This window comes from Esox lucius, chromosome 2 (genome assembly GCF_011004845.1).
Source record: "Esox lucius isolate fEsoLuc1 chromosome 2, fEsoLuc1.pri, whole genome shotgun sequence".
Classification (NCBI taxonomy): domain Eukaryota; kingdom Metazoa; phylum Chordata; class Actinopteri; order Esociformes; family Esocidae; genus Esox; species Esox lucius.
The window spans coordinates 37041546-37055751 of NC_047570.1; the positions used below are offsets into that span (position 1 = coordinate 37041546).

General features: G+C 44.3%; 1 protein-coding gene across 7 annotated transcripts in view; it reads right to left on the minus strand.

The window, feature by feature from the left end:
- Nucleotides 1-341: 341 nt before the first annotated feature.
- The window catches only part of acap3b (ArfGAP with coiled-coil, ankyrin repeat and PH domains 3b), a 65429-nt gene continuing 51564 nt past the window's right edge, over nucleotides 342-14206 (minus strand). Inside the window, exons 15-25 of one of the 7 annotated variants that reach the window (XM_013136375.4) lie at nucleotides 13670-13739; nucleotides 13367-13461; nucleotides 13006-13223; nucleotides 12831-12923; nucleotides 10419-10520; nucleotides 9825-10069; nucleotides 9564-9673; nucleotides 8833-8943; nucleotides 8575-8636; nucleotides 4235-4287; nucleotides 1141-1301 (exon numbers count right to left, since the gene is read on the minus strand). In XM_013136375.4, the coding sequence (XP_012991829.1) occupies nucleotides 1236-1301; nucleotides 4235-4287; nucleotides 8575-8636; nucleotides 8833-8943; nucleotides 9564-9673; nucleotides 9825-10069; nucleotides 10419-10520; nucleotides 12831-12923; nucleotides 13006-13223; nucleotides 13367-13461; nucleotides 13670-13739 (1225 nt within the window). In that variant the 3' untranslated portion in view covers nucleotides 1141-1235. Of the gene's footprint in view, nucleotides 1302-4234; nucleotides 4288-4644; nucleotides 4691-8243; nucleotides 8637-8832; nucleotides 8944-9563; nucleotides 9674-9824; nucleotides 10070-10418; nucleotides 10521-12830; nucleotides 12924-13005; nucleotides 13224-13366; nucleotides 13462-13669; nucleotides 13740-14206 lie in introns of those variants that run through there. The other 6 variants (XM_013136378.2, XM_013136374.3, XM_013136373.3 and 3 more) reach the window with 6 other exon arrangements.

A 14206-nucleotide genomic window follows, 5' to 3' on the forward strand; every position in this document is an offset into this window, starting at 1 on the left:
TTGTCCATAAAAATTACGAACAGAACCGGCGACAAAGGGTAGCCCTGCCGGAGTCCAACATGCACTGGGAACAAGTCTGACTTACTGCCGGCAATGCGAACCAAGCTCCTGCTTTGGTCGTACAGGGACCTGACAGCCCTTAGCAAAGGACCCAGGACCCCATATTCCCGAAGCACCCTCCACAGGATGCCGCGAGGGACACAGTCGAATGCCTTCTCCAAATCCACAAAACACATGTGGACTGGTTGGGCAAACTCCCATGAACCCTCCAACACCCCATAGAGGGTATAGAACTGGTCCAGTGTTCCACGGGCCGGACGAAAACCACACTGTTCCTCCTGAATCCGAGGTTCTACTATCGGCCGTATTCTCCTCTCCAGTACCCTGGCATAACCCTAACCCATATTGTATACTATGTAGCCTAATTAAAATTACCCCAAAAGTACGCTATCATAACGTTGAGACAGTCCTCTACAGTACACTATGTAGAGTGCAGATTTTCTTTGCCATCAGCCTGCGCCCAATACCACATGGTCAAGCAAAAACATGGTACGTTAGTATTCAGACCCTTTATTCAGTACTTTGTAGAAGAGCATTTGGCAGTGACCACATATTTGAGTCTTCTCGTGTAGGCCTCCACCTGCCTATCACACCTGGCTTAGGGCAGTTACTCCCATTCTTCTCTGCATATTGTATGACAGTCTTAAACAGGGCAGTTACTCCCATTCTTCTCTGCATATTGTATGACAGTCTTAAACAGGGCAGTTACTCCCATTCTTCTCTGCATATTGTATGACAGAGAGGAAACAGGGCAGGACGTCCCAGGGCACAGATCCCCCTACTCAGGATAACCTGCACTCCTTTTCGGGAGTCCAGGCCCATCTTCACACTACTTATTTTCAATAAATAAATTACACAATATAATTTCTACTCTAAAAATTGACCAAAACTAAAGGCAAACATAAAAAATAAAAATGAAATGGTTATAAATTGATTATATTGAGAAACTAGGAAGCTTCCGGTTCTGTTGAAAAGCAGAAAGGAAGGCGGAGCCTAACCAAACCCCAGTAGTTTTCTGTAGAACCACTAAGGCATTTCTTTCACGTCTGCTACATCAGGGTCCTACAGTGGAAGAGGTGGTTGTGCTAAACTTCCACTACTAATGTCCCCAACCCTGTTCAGGATGCTGTGGTGGGCTGCCTCATTCAGTGTGTGCGAAGTATAGCTCCTCCTCTTCAGTTCCTCGGGCTGCTGGGATAACGTGAGAGGGAACTCCCGAAAGATGTGATCTGTTGTGTCACCTGCAACAGGGGGCATTACAATCACAAGGGGGTGCCATTAGACCATTGTGGCTCCTGCTCCTCAAGGACTACAGTAGCTCTGGTTGAATGTGTTAGTGAGCCTGGGACCAGAGCTACCCTGGAATAGAACAAAGACTAGAGATACCTTTAACTCATTAGAAGATGAGACTAGAAGACTAGGGATCAATTCCTTTAAAAAAAAATAATAATAATAATAAAACATACTGAAATTCCATTTTAACTTTTCTTCTCTGCTTTTGAATGAAGACAATGTGGAATTGGAAATCGCTAAACTAATGGCCTGGAACTGAAATGGCATTGGCCTGGTTCCTGGTGTTAAATTAACTGCTATAAGTTCAGAGATCCTGCAATTAAGTAAAGCACAGTATAGGGTAGAGCAGAGTTAATTATTCCAGATTCTGTAAGACAGACAGAGAGGTAGTGTCAGCAACTAGACGGTCATGACTTCGTTCAAATCTACCACCTTTCCACACCCTTCCCTCTGGTCTCCCCAGTGCTTTCAGATTTGAGCTTTAAACTGTTTCAAAAAAAAAAAAATAGTCTAATGTTTGATAATATGTGGACTAATGGAGTTATTTGGGCCAGTTCCTTTTTTTAAAAAAATTGTAAAGCATCTGGGAAGAACTGAGGATAGGTTCACCTACATCAGTATACAACTAGTCTAAAACTATTAATATATGGTGATAAATTATAGGAATTAATGGAGGAACATAAGAAATGCAGATGCTTCCATACCGGTGTACTGCATGATACAATTAAGCAATTAACATCCTGTCATGGCAGGTATGAAAATGCTGAGCAGGTCCAGTTGACTCAGATTCTGGATCTAGATGGCAAAATGAAAGGATCTAAATGACTTTAAAAGGGGGTTCATTATATGGGCACGGATGGCAGGAGCTTCCGTCACTGGCTGGTGTTTCAATAGGAACAATGAATAAAGTTACATCTGCATTTAGATCTTGGGGACAGACATCAGTAAATAGGGTCAGAAATTGTGGTTTAAAGTGCACATTGGATGACCGTGATGCTCATGCATGACCGCGACACAAGGAAAATCAGAGGTCAACTCTGGTTCAGTGAATCATGTGCTGTGGCCTTTGCAGTCACCAGATCTCAACCCAACTGAACACCTATGAGAGATTCTGGGATGTGTTAGACAGCACTCTCCACCACCATCATCAAAACACCAAATCAGGGAATATGTTCTGGAAGAACGGTGTTCCATCCCTCTGGAAGAGTTCCAGAGACTCATAATCTATGCCAAAACACACTGAAGCTGTTCTGGTGGCTCGTGGCCCTACATCTTACTGAGAAACGTAGTTATCCTTAAATTTGTCAGCCATCTCAACATTTGGGTTGATATTCAAACATCATAAATGTATTTATCTCAACCAAGTGTGAATGTACATACAGTTGTGCTCAAACATTTGCATACCCTTGGAGAATTGGTATTATATTTACCATTTGTAAAGAAAACATGAGGTATCAGGCAAAACGCATGTCTTTTATTTCTTATGGGATTCATATTCAACTGTAGGATATAACAGAATGGCACAATCATAAAACAAAACATGGCAACAAAGAAAAAAGTCTGCATACCCTTAGTTCTTATTACTGTGTATTGCCCCCTTTAGCATCAATGACAGCATGCAGTCTTTTGTAATAGTTGTCTATGAGGCCCTGAATTCTTGCAGGTGGTGTAGCTGCCCATTAGTCTTGGCAAAATGCCTCCATGTCATGCAAAGTCTTTGGTCGTCTTGCATGAACCAGACATTTACACTTCTTAATAAGTGATTGAACAGTACTGACTGGCATTTGCAAGGCTTTGGATATTTGTTTATATCTTTATAAAGTTCCATTACCTTGTTATGCAGTTCTTTTGACAGTTCTTTTCTGCTCCCCATGGCTCAGTATCTAGCCTGCTCAGTGCGTCCACATGAGCTAACTAACTCATTGACTATTCATGCACAGACACTAATTGCAATTTAAAAAGCCACAGGTGTGGGAAATGTACCTTTAATTGCCAATTTCAACTTGGTGTCACCTTGTGGGTCTGTAACAAGGCCAAACATTCAAGGGTATGTAAACTTCTGATCAGGGCCATTTGGTTGGTTTCTGTTATAATTTTGATTTAAAAAGGAACCAAACCACTGTGATAATAAATGGCTTCATATGATCACTATCCTTAAATAAAAGACAGTCTATTTTGCACGACCGGTCATTTTCTAAATCAATGCCATCATTTTACAATTTTTGCCAGGGTATGCAAACTTATGAGCACAATTGTACAAGTAATAGCCTAAATGTAGTCTAATTTTGCTGGGGGTCAATGAGTAAATTCACAAACTTCATGTGTTGCCATTGAATTTCCATTGTTTTGGGAAGGGTAGCTAAACGCTAGGTATAGAAACTATGGTAAATCTTTTGAGATTGAGTTTGGGAGGTGAGCTTCATATTTCACAGTTCCCATGTTGACAGGTGCAACATATGGAAAGGTCTTTCTTTTTGGATTCTTTGGTGAGATGTTCAACCAACGGGCCAAAGGCCTATGCTGAGGGTTAGAGTGTATTTGGAAAATAAAGGATAGAACCCTTGTTCTCAGCCCTGAATGGACAGATTTAGAAAATAAACAAAGCCATATTACACGGAAACCAGGTGCTATAACAGGGATATAAACTGTCACACCGCCGTTACAAAGCCTTTTTTGCACATCTGTCAATATTTACAAAAGTTTATGAAACAGTGACAAGAGAGACCAAAGATATATAGTAGCACCCATCCAAATGACCCTTGCGAAGCGTGTGTGCACAGTAAAACACCCTTGGAACAGTGATGGAGGATCCCTGAAACGACCACCAGCAGAACAGAGACACCACGCCCAAAGGTGAGATAGACCATGATGCATCACTCACTCTATCCAGAACACTCTCCTTGCGCTTTACCTTCTTCATCTCCATGGCATCGCCTGTAGCAACGGAGGCAACAATGGCAAATCATAATTTTGTAAACTCGGATAGTGTCAGTCATTGTGTTTAGGGAGGAGACGGAAGAAAACAGGGTTACAAAGTCGTTTCTGGAAGAAATATGAAGACAGTATTTCTGGCGTGTGATTCATATTACTGTTATGTATTTTACTGAATGTTTAAGGTGAGGTAACTGAATGTTCTAGGGAAAGAACCCTCCCCAACCTGTGAGTAATGTTCTATCAACATTCCAGCCACAATGTAGAGAGAAAGTCGTTTACAAGTAGAGATGACAACAGGAGTCAGAAATGAGAGTGAAGCAGTCAAGCAAAGTAAGGAGTTCATCAAGAGTTTCTTACTTTTATTCTCTATGCATTTAGTTTTTTATGCATTATCTCAGTGTTTCTAAAGACAAGGAACGAAGAAAGTATTACAAAGATATCCAAACTGAGAGCGATATTGGTACAAGGATGTTTGTAAAGAACAAGCGATGTAACACTTTTCCAAAAAGGTATGACAGATGGGTATCTGGAAGAAGACAGAATCAAAACACAGAAAAGCAAATTATGGACCACGAAGACAAGACAGACGGGGTTCCATGTTGGAGTGCCCAGAGCAGAGCAGGCAGTTGGAGTAGAGTTAGAATGCTAAATGTTTTTATATTTACAGCATGTTTGTTTGTTCAGAAGCTCCCCTTAACATGTCTAAACATTGCCTGGCTAAATCTGGTTCTGCATTACGCCTAGACAATTGTGAGACGTAACAATGATCTTAGTGTTCTGATTGGTCCCAGAAACTGATGGGTTGGCCCAGAGATTAATGGGTTTAGTTTGATTGGTCCCAGAAACTGATGGGTTGGCCCAGAGATCAATGGGTTTAGTTTGATTGGTCCCAGAAACTGATGGGTTGGCCCAGAGATCAATGGGTTTAGTTTGATTGGTCCCAGAAACTGATGGGTTGGCCCAGAGATCAATGGGTTTAGTTTGATTGGTCCCAGAAACTGATGGGTTGGCCCAGAGATCAATGGGTTTAGTTTGATTGGTCCCATGTATGTAAAGCACAGTTTAGAAAGTGTTTAATTGGCTTTGATTCTCTGATTGGTTACAGACGAGCCAATTACGGAGTACTTTGTTTTATACAACCGACATCGTTTTGACATCACGACTTCAATGGATTACTAGCTCTGATGTCGATTCTTCGCACACCAGTTTCACTTTGAATCCAAAGCACTTTCCGACAGTTATTGCAGAACACCAGCTGCTGCCATACTTTGTTTACTATTCTACCTTTTGAAAATGTTGAACACTGACAGACACAGTTTCTACTGAACAACTTCCTATCCCTCGTTGATTAAACACTGTACGTAGTTTTCCAGGCTCAAATTAACAACACAGTGACACCAAACAACACCGGCTGTCGCACACTTTCCTTTCCCAAAGTCTTTGGCAAAAGACAACATTTTAAAAATTAAAATATAAAAATATAAATAAAAACTAGAAATTTCATGCCAACATATTTGAGAAACAAACTGTGGACGGCTAGCTAGGGAACAGCAGTTCAGCTTTATGTTTGGTAGAAATAAAATCAACAAAACATTGAAGCCTTTGATGCAATTCATAGGTGGATTTAGAGATAAGGTTCAAACATCCATCATAGAGACAGGTAGTAGTTTTATGGCATGACAGGAAGAGGCTGTACTGTAAAGTAGCTCATGCTTTATCACAGGACTGTACAGCACCACAAGGTGACCAATGAGGTCATTATTCTCAGAATGCAGACAGCATTCTAGGATCTCCCAGAACGTATTCCAGAACGCATATTTATAACGTACATTCTAGAATGAGTAGGTCACAACCACAAAGCATGCAAAATATAATGAGCTTTGAGCAACGATAATCAGGTCAGTGAGCTGCCAGAGTGGAATTACAATGGGTTGTGATTACTCCTCTATAGGTGGAAATGCCTTCCTCTCCGAACTGAACCAATGTCTCCATGAGATCCAAATCAGCAGGACTATGCTTGTGATCGAAGTCAACTTAATGAGGACAACTTTATCAGTCAACAGTGAAAGGATGCAATCAAAGAAGAATAAAATACAGAATCACATTATCGCTATAATGTTCATAAATAAATCACTTTATCTTTCAAAACATTGTATAAAAAACTAGTGTTTCTATCTGTAGGTCGTTGGGAATTTCAAAGGGCAAGAGTTAGAGAAACGCTTGTACATATTAACTGGACTTTAAAGGGATATGTTTAGTGAAACCCTTGTTTACAGATGAAACCAAACATATCCAGGAAGAAAAAAAGAGAGGAAAGTTTGAAAGATTAAAAAACGTCAAGAAAAAATTGTCAGATTAATTCTGCATTGTGATTATCACAGCACCAGTCTTCTGGGTTCAGCATAGGGTTTCAAAAATTCAGGATTTCTATGGAATATTTTGAAAGCGTTATTAGAATTCTATTTCAACATAAATAAAAAAAGATATATACAAAAAGACAAAGTCAACAGGAGATACTACAACATGACGACAACAGTTACCAAAAATAAAGACAAGTGATAACACTACAGGTAGGAAAAGTGCCCGGTTGCATTTCTTTCTTTTTACATAAAGGTGTCATAATAACATTATAGTATTTCATTCTGACACATCCTCAGTCATGCATTCGTTCATTCTATTGATTACTCTTTCACTGATTCTCGCAAAGTATCAACAAAGCAGTCTTTCTCCAACAGCCATTATTTTTAATCACAGTTTTTCCTTCCCTCCCCGATATAGAAACCATGACGACCCCACACCCTCACAGACCAACCCTGCCGCCCTATTTTGATCTAGCCTATAACAGACACACCACACATTCCAAACCCTGGCCTGTACATCTAGCCAATAGGAAACCTACCCCGCCCTGTACATTTAGCCAATAGGAATCCTACCGTGGCCTGTACATCTAGCCAATAGGAATCCTACCCTGGCCTGTACATCTAGCCAATAGGCATCCTACCCTGGCCTGTACATCTAGCCAATAGGCATCCTACCCTGGCCTGTATATTTAGCCAATAGGAATCCTACCGTGGCCTGTACATCCAACCTCTGAACACCTGTACATCTCCCACAGAAATACAGAGAGCTTCTTTTCAGACCAGCTTTAACCCTTTAAGAACTACAGTGTTACAGATCTACTTAAAACATATTTTTCAGAGACAGAGGCCAAATTGCACAGTTAGTTGGAGAAATGCCTCAAGTATGAAATCCAACAACACTGCTGTGCATTCACATTTTTGTTCATGGTGGACACGTAGCGCACTCTAATGACAGCACAATGGCCTGCTTAGAATATAGCATTCTCTGATTGAACACTGGAACACTGTTTAACCACAAATTCTCTAACAAACTGTAACATTCAGGAATAGAACCATGTAGATAGAACGTTAGTGTAAAGGCTTCTCCAAAGGAAAAAAGCATGACTGTGAGAGCTTAGGTCTTTCCTGGTAGGAGAGCGAGGAAGAGGCAAATGTAAAGAACTGACAGGCCCACTCAGAGACCGGAGTGTTGAAAGTAACCTGACAATGACAACCACATGTTTCGGCCAGGCAGAGTTTTAGGAACAACAAGATACACTGTGTTTCACTGTGAATTGGTACCAGGGTTTGACAACAGTGACTGGTGAGGACACAGAAAGGGGGATGGTGGTTGGCAAGAAGAGGAGAATGTGCTTGAAAAATAAAGCAGTTCAAATCACACCGTCTCTTCTCTGCTCCACACAAGCGCCCAAAGCCCCGGCCCCCTCTCAGTAGAAGTTACCCCAAGACCCAGATGCTGGATCAGCGTCACTCTCCACCAGGGGTGGCTGGTGGAAAATGTATTAGGGAGGAAGGTAAAAGTAATGACTGTGTGATGACATTCCACAGAGTCCGTTCCTGGTGTTATTAGAAGCCGCCTCCTCCTCCTCCTCCTCATCGGCTTCCAGCGTCGTCTACACATCCCAGCCCACCGACTGGAATAAAATAAAACTGACTCCAGACCAGTTTCTCCCAGGGCAACTTCCTCCTAACCTAAATGATATGACTCTATATGCCCTGTTCGGAAGCATCTATGCCCACACCCCAAACCACACCCTATTCCTTACGTGGTACCCTCATTTAGAGTGCACAACACAGAGAATAGGGGGTGGAGTCTGTGTGACCTGCCCCAGTGGCGCCCCCTAGCAGTAGTCAATGGTGAGGCAGATGAACTCCTGAATACATTTCCTGTACTGCTGCTCAGTAGGGGAACCACTAGGGTATTGACCTGGCTGGCCCATAGGACCTTCCGCCTCGCGCATCTCCTCGTTCATCCTCGCCAACCGCAACCTAGGAGAGAGAGAAAGCCGGAGTTGACGTCAGCAGTACGTTTGATAAAAATACCAATTACTGACCCGTTTGTGGAACGTTACCGTGTGACCAGGGCCAGGTAAGTGGAGTGTGTGTGTGTGTGGGTGTGTGTGTGTGTGTGTGTGTGTGTGTGTGTGTGTGTGTGTGTGTGTCTGTGTGTGTGCGCGTGACTCACAGCGTGACAATGTCTGCGTTAGCTGCCCGGACAGCCATGCTCAGAGGGTCGTGACCTTCTTCGTCCACCTCTGTCTGACAGGCTCCTCTCTTCAGAAACAAACACACCTGACTAGGTAGACAGAGACAGATTCATTAATTTACCTACCAACACACAGGTAGACGCGCATTGAGGAATGAATGACAATTGTGTCATATGTTGAATGAATACTGGCCATTTGTGACCAATTATTCCAAAATATATCAAATGACTACAGTAAGTGTATTGATGGATGGCTAAATGGTTGTTGGATGATTAATGGATGGCTAAATGGTTGTTGGATGATTAATGGATGGCTAAATGGTTGTTGGATGATTAATGGATGGCTAAATGGTTGTTGGATGATTAATGGATGGCTAAACGGTTGTTGCATGATTAATGGATGGCTAAACGTTTTGATGATTGGATAAACGGATGGCTAAATGTATTGATGGATGAACAAAGTTAGGGGTCATGGGGTCAGGCGTAGGGGTCTTACCCAGTGTGTTCCAGGTAGGTTGTGTTGTACAGGGGTTAGGGGTCATGGGGTCAGGTGTAGGGGTCTTACCCAGTGTGTTCCAGGTAGGTTGTGTTGTACAGGGGTTAGGGGTCATGGGGTCAGGTGTAGGGGTCTTACCCAGTGTGTCCCAGGATGGTAGTGTTGTACAGGGGTTAGGGGTCATGGGTCGTAGGGTCAGACGTAGGGGTCTTACCCAGTGTGTCCCAGGTAGGTAGCGTGGTGCAGGGGACCTCTCCCTCTCATGTCTCTCTGGTTCACATCAGCCCCGTTCTGCAGCAGAAACTCACACGCGATCAACGAACCCTGAGGAAGAGGGGATGGAATTAGAGTGAGAAAAGAAACCCGGCACAGACGGGTGAGCTGAAGAACAGGACCGGGCCTGACCAGTTCACACCGGATCCACACAGATCCCTTTGTCTTGCTGCGTGTCCATGTTCGGTTGGCGTCTACTCACTCCTGCCACGGCCTGTATGAGTGGCGTTTTCCCCTCCTCCTCTTCGCAGGCGGAGTGGACATCTGCCCCGTGTGCCAGGGCCTCTGCCATGAGTGGCAGGTTGTGTAGCCGTGACGACTGGTACAGCAGTGCCCACGGCGAGAAGAGCCCGCGTAAGGGGAGGGGCTCCTCTGGGTCGGAGCCCGCCTCCTGCTCTATCTCCGCCTCCCCACTAGACTCCTCCCCTTCTGACTCCCCCTCACACTCTATCGGGACACGGAGAGAGCGGGTGGGGAGGTAGGATGGGGGAGATGGGGAGAGAAAGGGGCAGAGAGGGAGCAGAGAGTAGCGGGGAGAAAGAAAGGAGGGATGGATGCCAAGAAAAGAACAAGGAAAAGAGGTGAAAGGGACAGGGAGAGGGAGAGCGGAAATATGGATTTACACAGGCAATCATTCATAGAGAGGCCAGTTAGTCTTGCTAGCATAGTTTGGGAAATGGCTAACAACTACGGTTTTATTTTACTGTGTGCAATCTGTATGTTCTGACACACACACACCCACACACACAGACAGACAGACAGACAGACAGACACACACACACACATTTCCACTCACCCTCCTCTGCAACGCTGTCCACCACTGAGCCAAACACCAGGATGTCTGTGCTGCCGTCTGTGCTGCCACCCAGACCACTGTCGCTGCTGAGACCTGCAGGGCCAACCAGCGCCAAGCCACGGACACGTTAGTCACCACACCGCTCCTCCTCCCAAAGGCCCCAAACCACTCCTCCTCCCAAAGGCCCCAAACCACTCCTCCTCCCAAAGGCCCCAAACCACTCCTCCTCCTCAAGGCCCCAAACCACTCCTCCTCCTCAAGGCCCCAAACCACTCCTCCTCCTCAAGGCCCCAAACCACTCCTCCTCCTCAAGGCCCCAAACCACTCCTCCTCCTCAAGGCCCCAAACCACTCCTCCTCCTCAAGGCCCCAAACCACTCCTCCTCCTCAAGGCCCCAAACCACTCCTCCTCCTCAAGGCCCCAAACCACTCCTCCTCCTCAAGGCCCCAAACCACTCCTCCTCCTCAAGGCCCCAAACCACTCCTCCTCCTCAAGGCCCCAAACCACTCCTCCTCCTCAAGGCCCCAAACCACTCCTCCTCCTCAAGGCCCCAAACCACTCCTCCTCCTCAAGGCCCCAAACCACTCCTCCTCCTCAAGGCCCCAAACCCCTCCTCCTCCTCAAGGCCCCAAACCACTCCTCCTCCTGAAGACCCCAAATCACTCCTCCTCCTGAAGACCCCAAATCACTCCTCCTCCTGAAGACCCCAAATCACTCCACCTCTCAATGCCCCAAACCAATCCTCCTTTCAAGGCCCTGGCTACATACTGTGATGTCACGAGGGGCATGGTGATCGAGGGGTACTACATTCCCTCCTGCTAGCTGAGGGACTACAAATTACAGAATGATTCCTGTAAAAGGACTACAACACCCAGATGCAGCCAGACAGGAGGGAACAGTATGAACTTGCTCATGTGATATAAATAGGCTAATGACAGCATGTTAGAAAGGTGTGTTTGGTTAGGAAAGAGACAGCACACAGTATTTTGATTAACTGTTGAGATTGTAGAAGTAAGCTGACAACTTGTGCTATGCTTTGAATTACCTTGTTTAGTTTTTTTGAAAGGAATAAACTGACTTTTATGTTTTAAAAACCTGGGTATATACTTGCATCCCTTTTCTATTCACCCACACTCCAGAGGACCACTTAGAGCTGCCAAGCCCGTGTTACATCACAGTACGCAGGAACTCTGAAGACATCATGTCACTTAAACCCTCTGAGCACCCGTGGTCTAGACCAGTCTGCCACACGCGTCATCCCCTTCTACCACACTGACCCCAGTCCACTCATACTGCACCAGTCTGCACCCTCAAATCCAGCACCAAAAACATACATCCCGTGTGTGTGTCAGACTAACAGGTTGGTAATGTAATAAGAACTGTCAGACTAACAGGTTGGTAATGTAATAAGAACTGTCAGACTAACAGGTTGGTAATGTAATAAGAACTGCCACACTAACTGACTGGTAATGTAATAACCACTGCCAGACTAACAGGTTGGTAATGTAATAAGAACTGTCAGACTAACAGGTTGGTAATGTAATAAGAACTGTCAGACTAACAGGTTGGTAATGTAATAAGAACTGCCACACTAACTGACTGGTAATGTAATAACCACTGCCAGACTAACAGGTTGGTAATGTAATAAGAACTGCCACACTAACTGACTGGTAATGTAATAACCACTGCCAGACTAACAGGTTGGTAATGTAATAAGAACTGTCACACTAACTGACTGGTAATGTAATAACCACTGCCAGACTAACAGGTTGGTAATGTAATAAGAACTGCCACACTAACTGACTGGTAAGGTAATAACCACTGCCTGACTAGCTGGTTGGTAATGTATTAAGTACTGTCATACTAACTGGTCGGTAATGTAATAACCACTGCCATACTAACTGGCTGGTAATGTAATAACCACTGCCAGACTAGCTGGTTGGTAATGTATTAAGTACTGTCATACTAACTGGTTGGTAATGTAATAACTACTGCCATACTAACTGGCTGGTAATGTAATAACCGCTGCCAGACTAGCTGGTTGGTAATGTAATAAGTACTGTCAAACTATCTGGTCGGTAATGTAATAACTACTACCATACTAACTGGCTGGTAATGTAATAACCACTGCCAGACTAGCTGGTTGGTAATGTATTAAGTACTGTCAAACTATCTGGTCGGTAATGTAATAACTACTACCATACTAACTGGCTGGTAATGTAATAACCACAGCCAGACTAACTGGTTGGTCATGTATTATGTACTGCCAGACTAACTGGCTGGCAATGTATTTATTACCACCACTCTATCTGGTTGGTAATGTAATAACTACTGCCAGACTACCTGGCTGGTAATGTAATAACTATGTTCATACTAACTGGTTGGTAATGTATTAACTACAGCCAGACTTACTGCGAGGGCCATTGCCGGTATCAAAGTAGGAGAAGAGGTTGTCCATCTCATCGGGACAGAACAGAGAGTCACGACGGAGCTTAGCTGCAGCAGCTGATGAGAGAATATGGAGAGGAATGTGAGTTCATCGGTCTCTTCCATACATATCCATGTGTCTGTCTTTCTGTTCAGTCACCTGCTGAAAGGTTTTCTGTCGGGGTCATGCCATGGTCGTGGCGGTATTTCCGGCGGGTTTTTGGTGCTCCTCGTCTTGCACTGTGGTTGCGCTGGCACTTCTTCGCGCTCCAGGGGCGGGACTTCCTGTCTCCCTCCACTAACGAGTCGCTGCTGCTCATCTTCTTCAGGAAACGCTTCTCTACGTATTTTGCCTTAATCCACGCTTCTTTCTCCTGCCTGTGAAGAAGCCATTACAAACCTGTGACACAGCACCAATCGATATACACCACTATGTCAGAACCATACTGGTTCCAGTCAGAACCTTCTCACCAAAGGGTTGTATGACAGTTCTTCTGATGATTGACATTTCCTGTAATCACCTGGTACTTGAAGGCCCAGGTTTCTTCACTCCCATCTCTTCACAGCCCCCCTCATAGATGTGGTTAATCACGCTGTTTCCCAGCTCACACATCAACTGCAAGTACAAAGACGGGAGAGAGAGATTAGACAGTGTCTAACCAACTATACAACATTAAATTCCAGATTAAGATTAACCTTCACTGCTTCATTTCTTGTATCCGCCACTTATAGAAACGGTTTGGGGAAAAGTCCACATGAGGGACCTTAGACCTGCTCGAATATGGTCACCAAAGTACTGACACCAGGAAGTGGTAGAGACATACCTTGAGAAGCTCTGGCTCCCATGAGTCCAGTGTTAGCGACCGCACCTTGGAGCAATGGACACCAAGACTCCTGGACAGGACAGACAACAGGTCAGACCCAGGAGGGAAGTCCTGCCAGTCAACATTGGCCTTCTCAAACATGACTGGCCACAAACCGATAACCCCCACCTATTTCTACAATGTCTCTCCTCAAAATTCTATTTTAAACCTAAGCCCAATCCTTAGCTTAACCTAACTCCAAAGTAAACCTGTTGCCTAGCCTTACCTAAAAACTAGGTTACTTCTCTAGAAGCTTGTGATCACTGTTGTCTTTGCCTCCTAAGTGCTGTCACAATGCTTCTGATTGGACGTTACAGTACATGGGGCTGGGCATCCCTCTTTTAGTTTTTTTTTAAATGTCACATTCACAGCTGCATTTAGACAAACAGATTAAATCAGATATTTTTTTCTTTTCACCAATTACATGAGACTTCAGATCTAATCAGACTGGCCAAGTCTGATTAGATCTGATGTGATTAGTGGTATTTCACAGCTTCA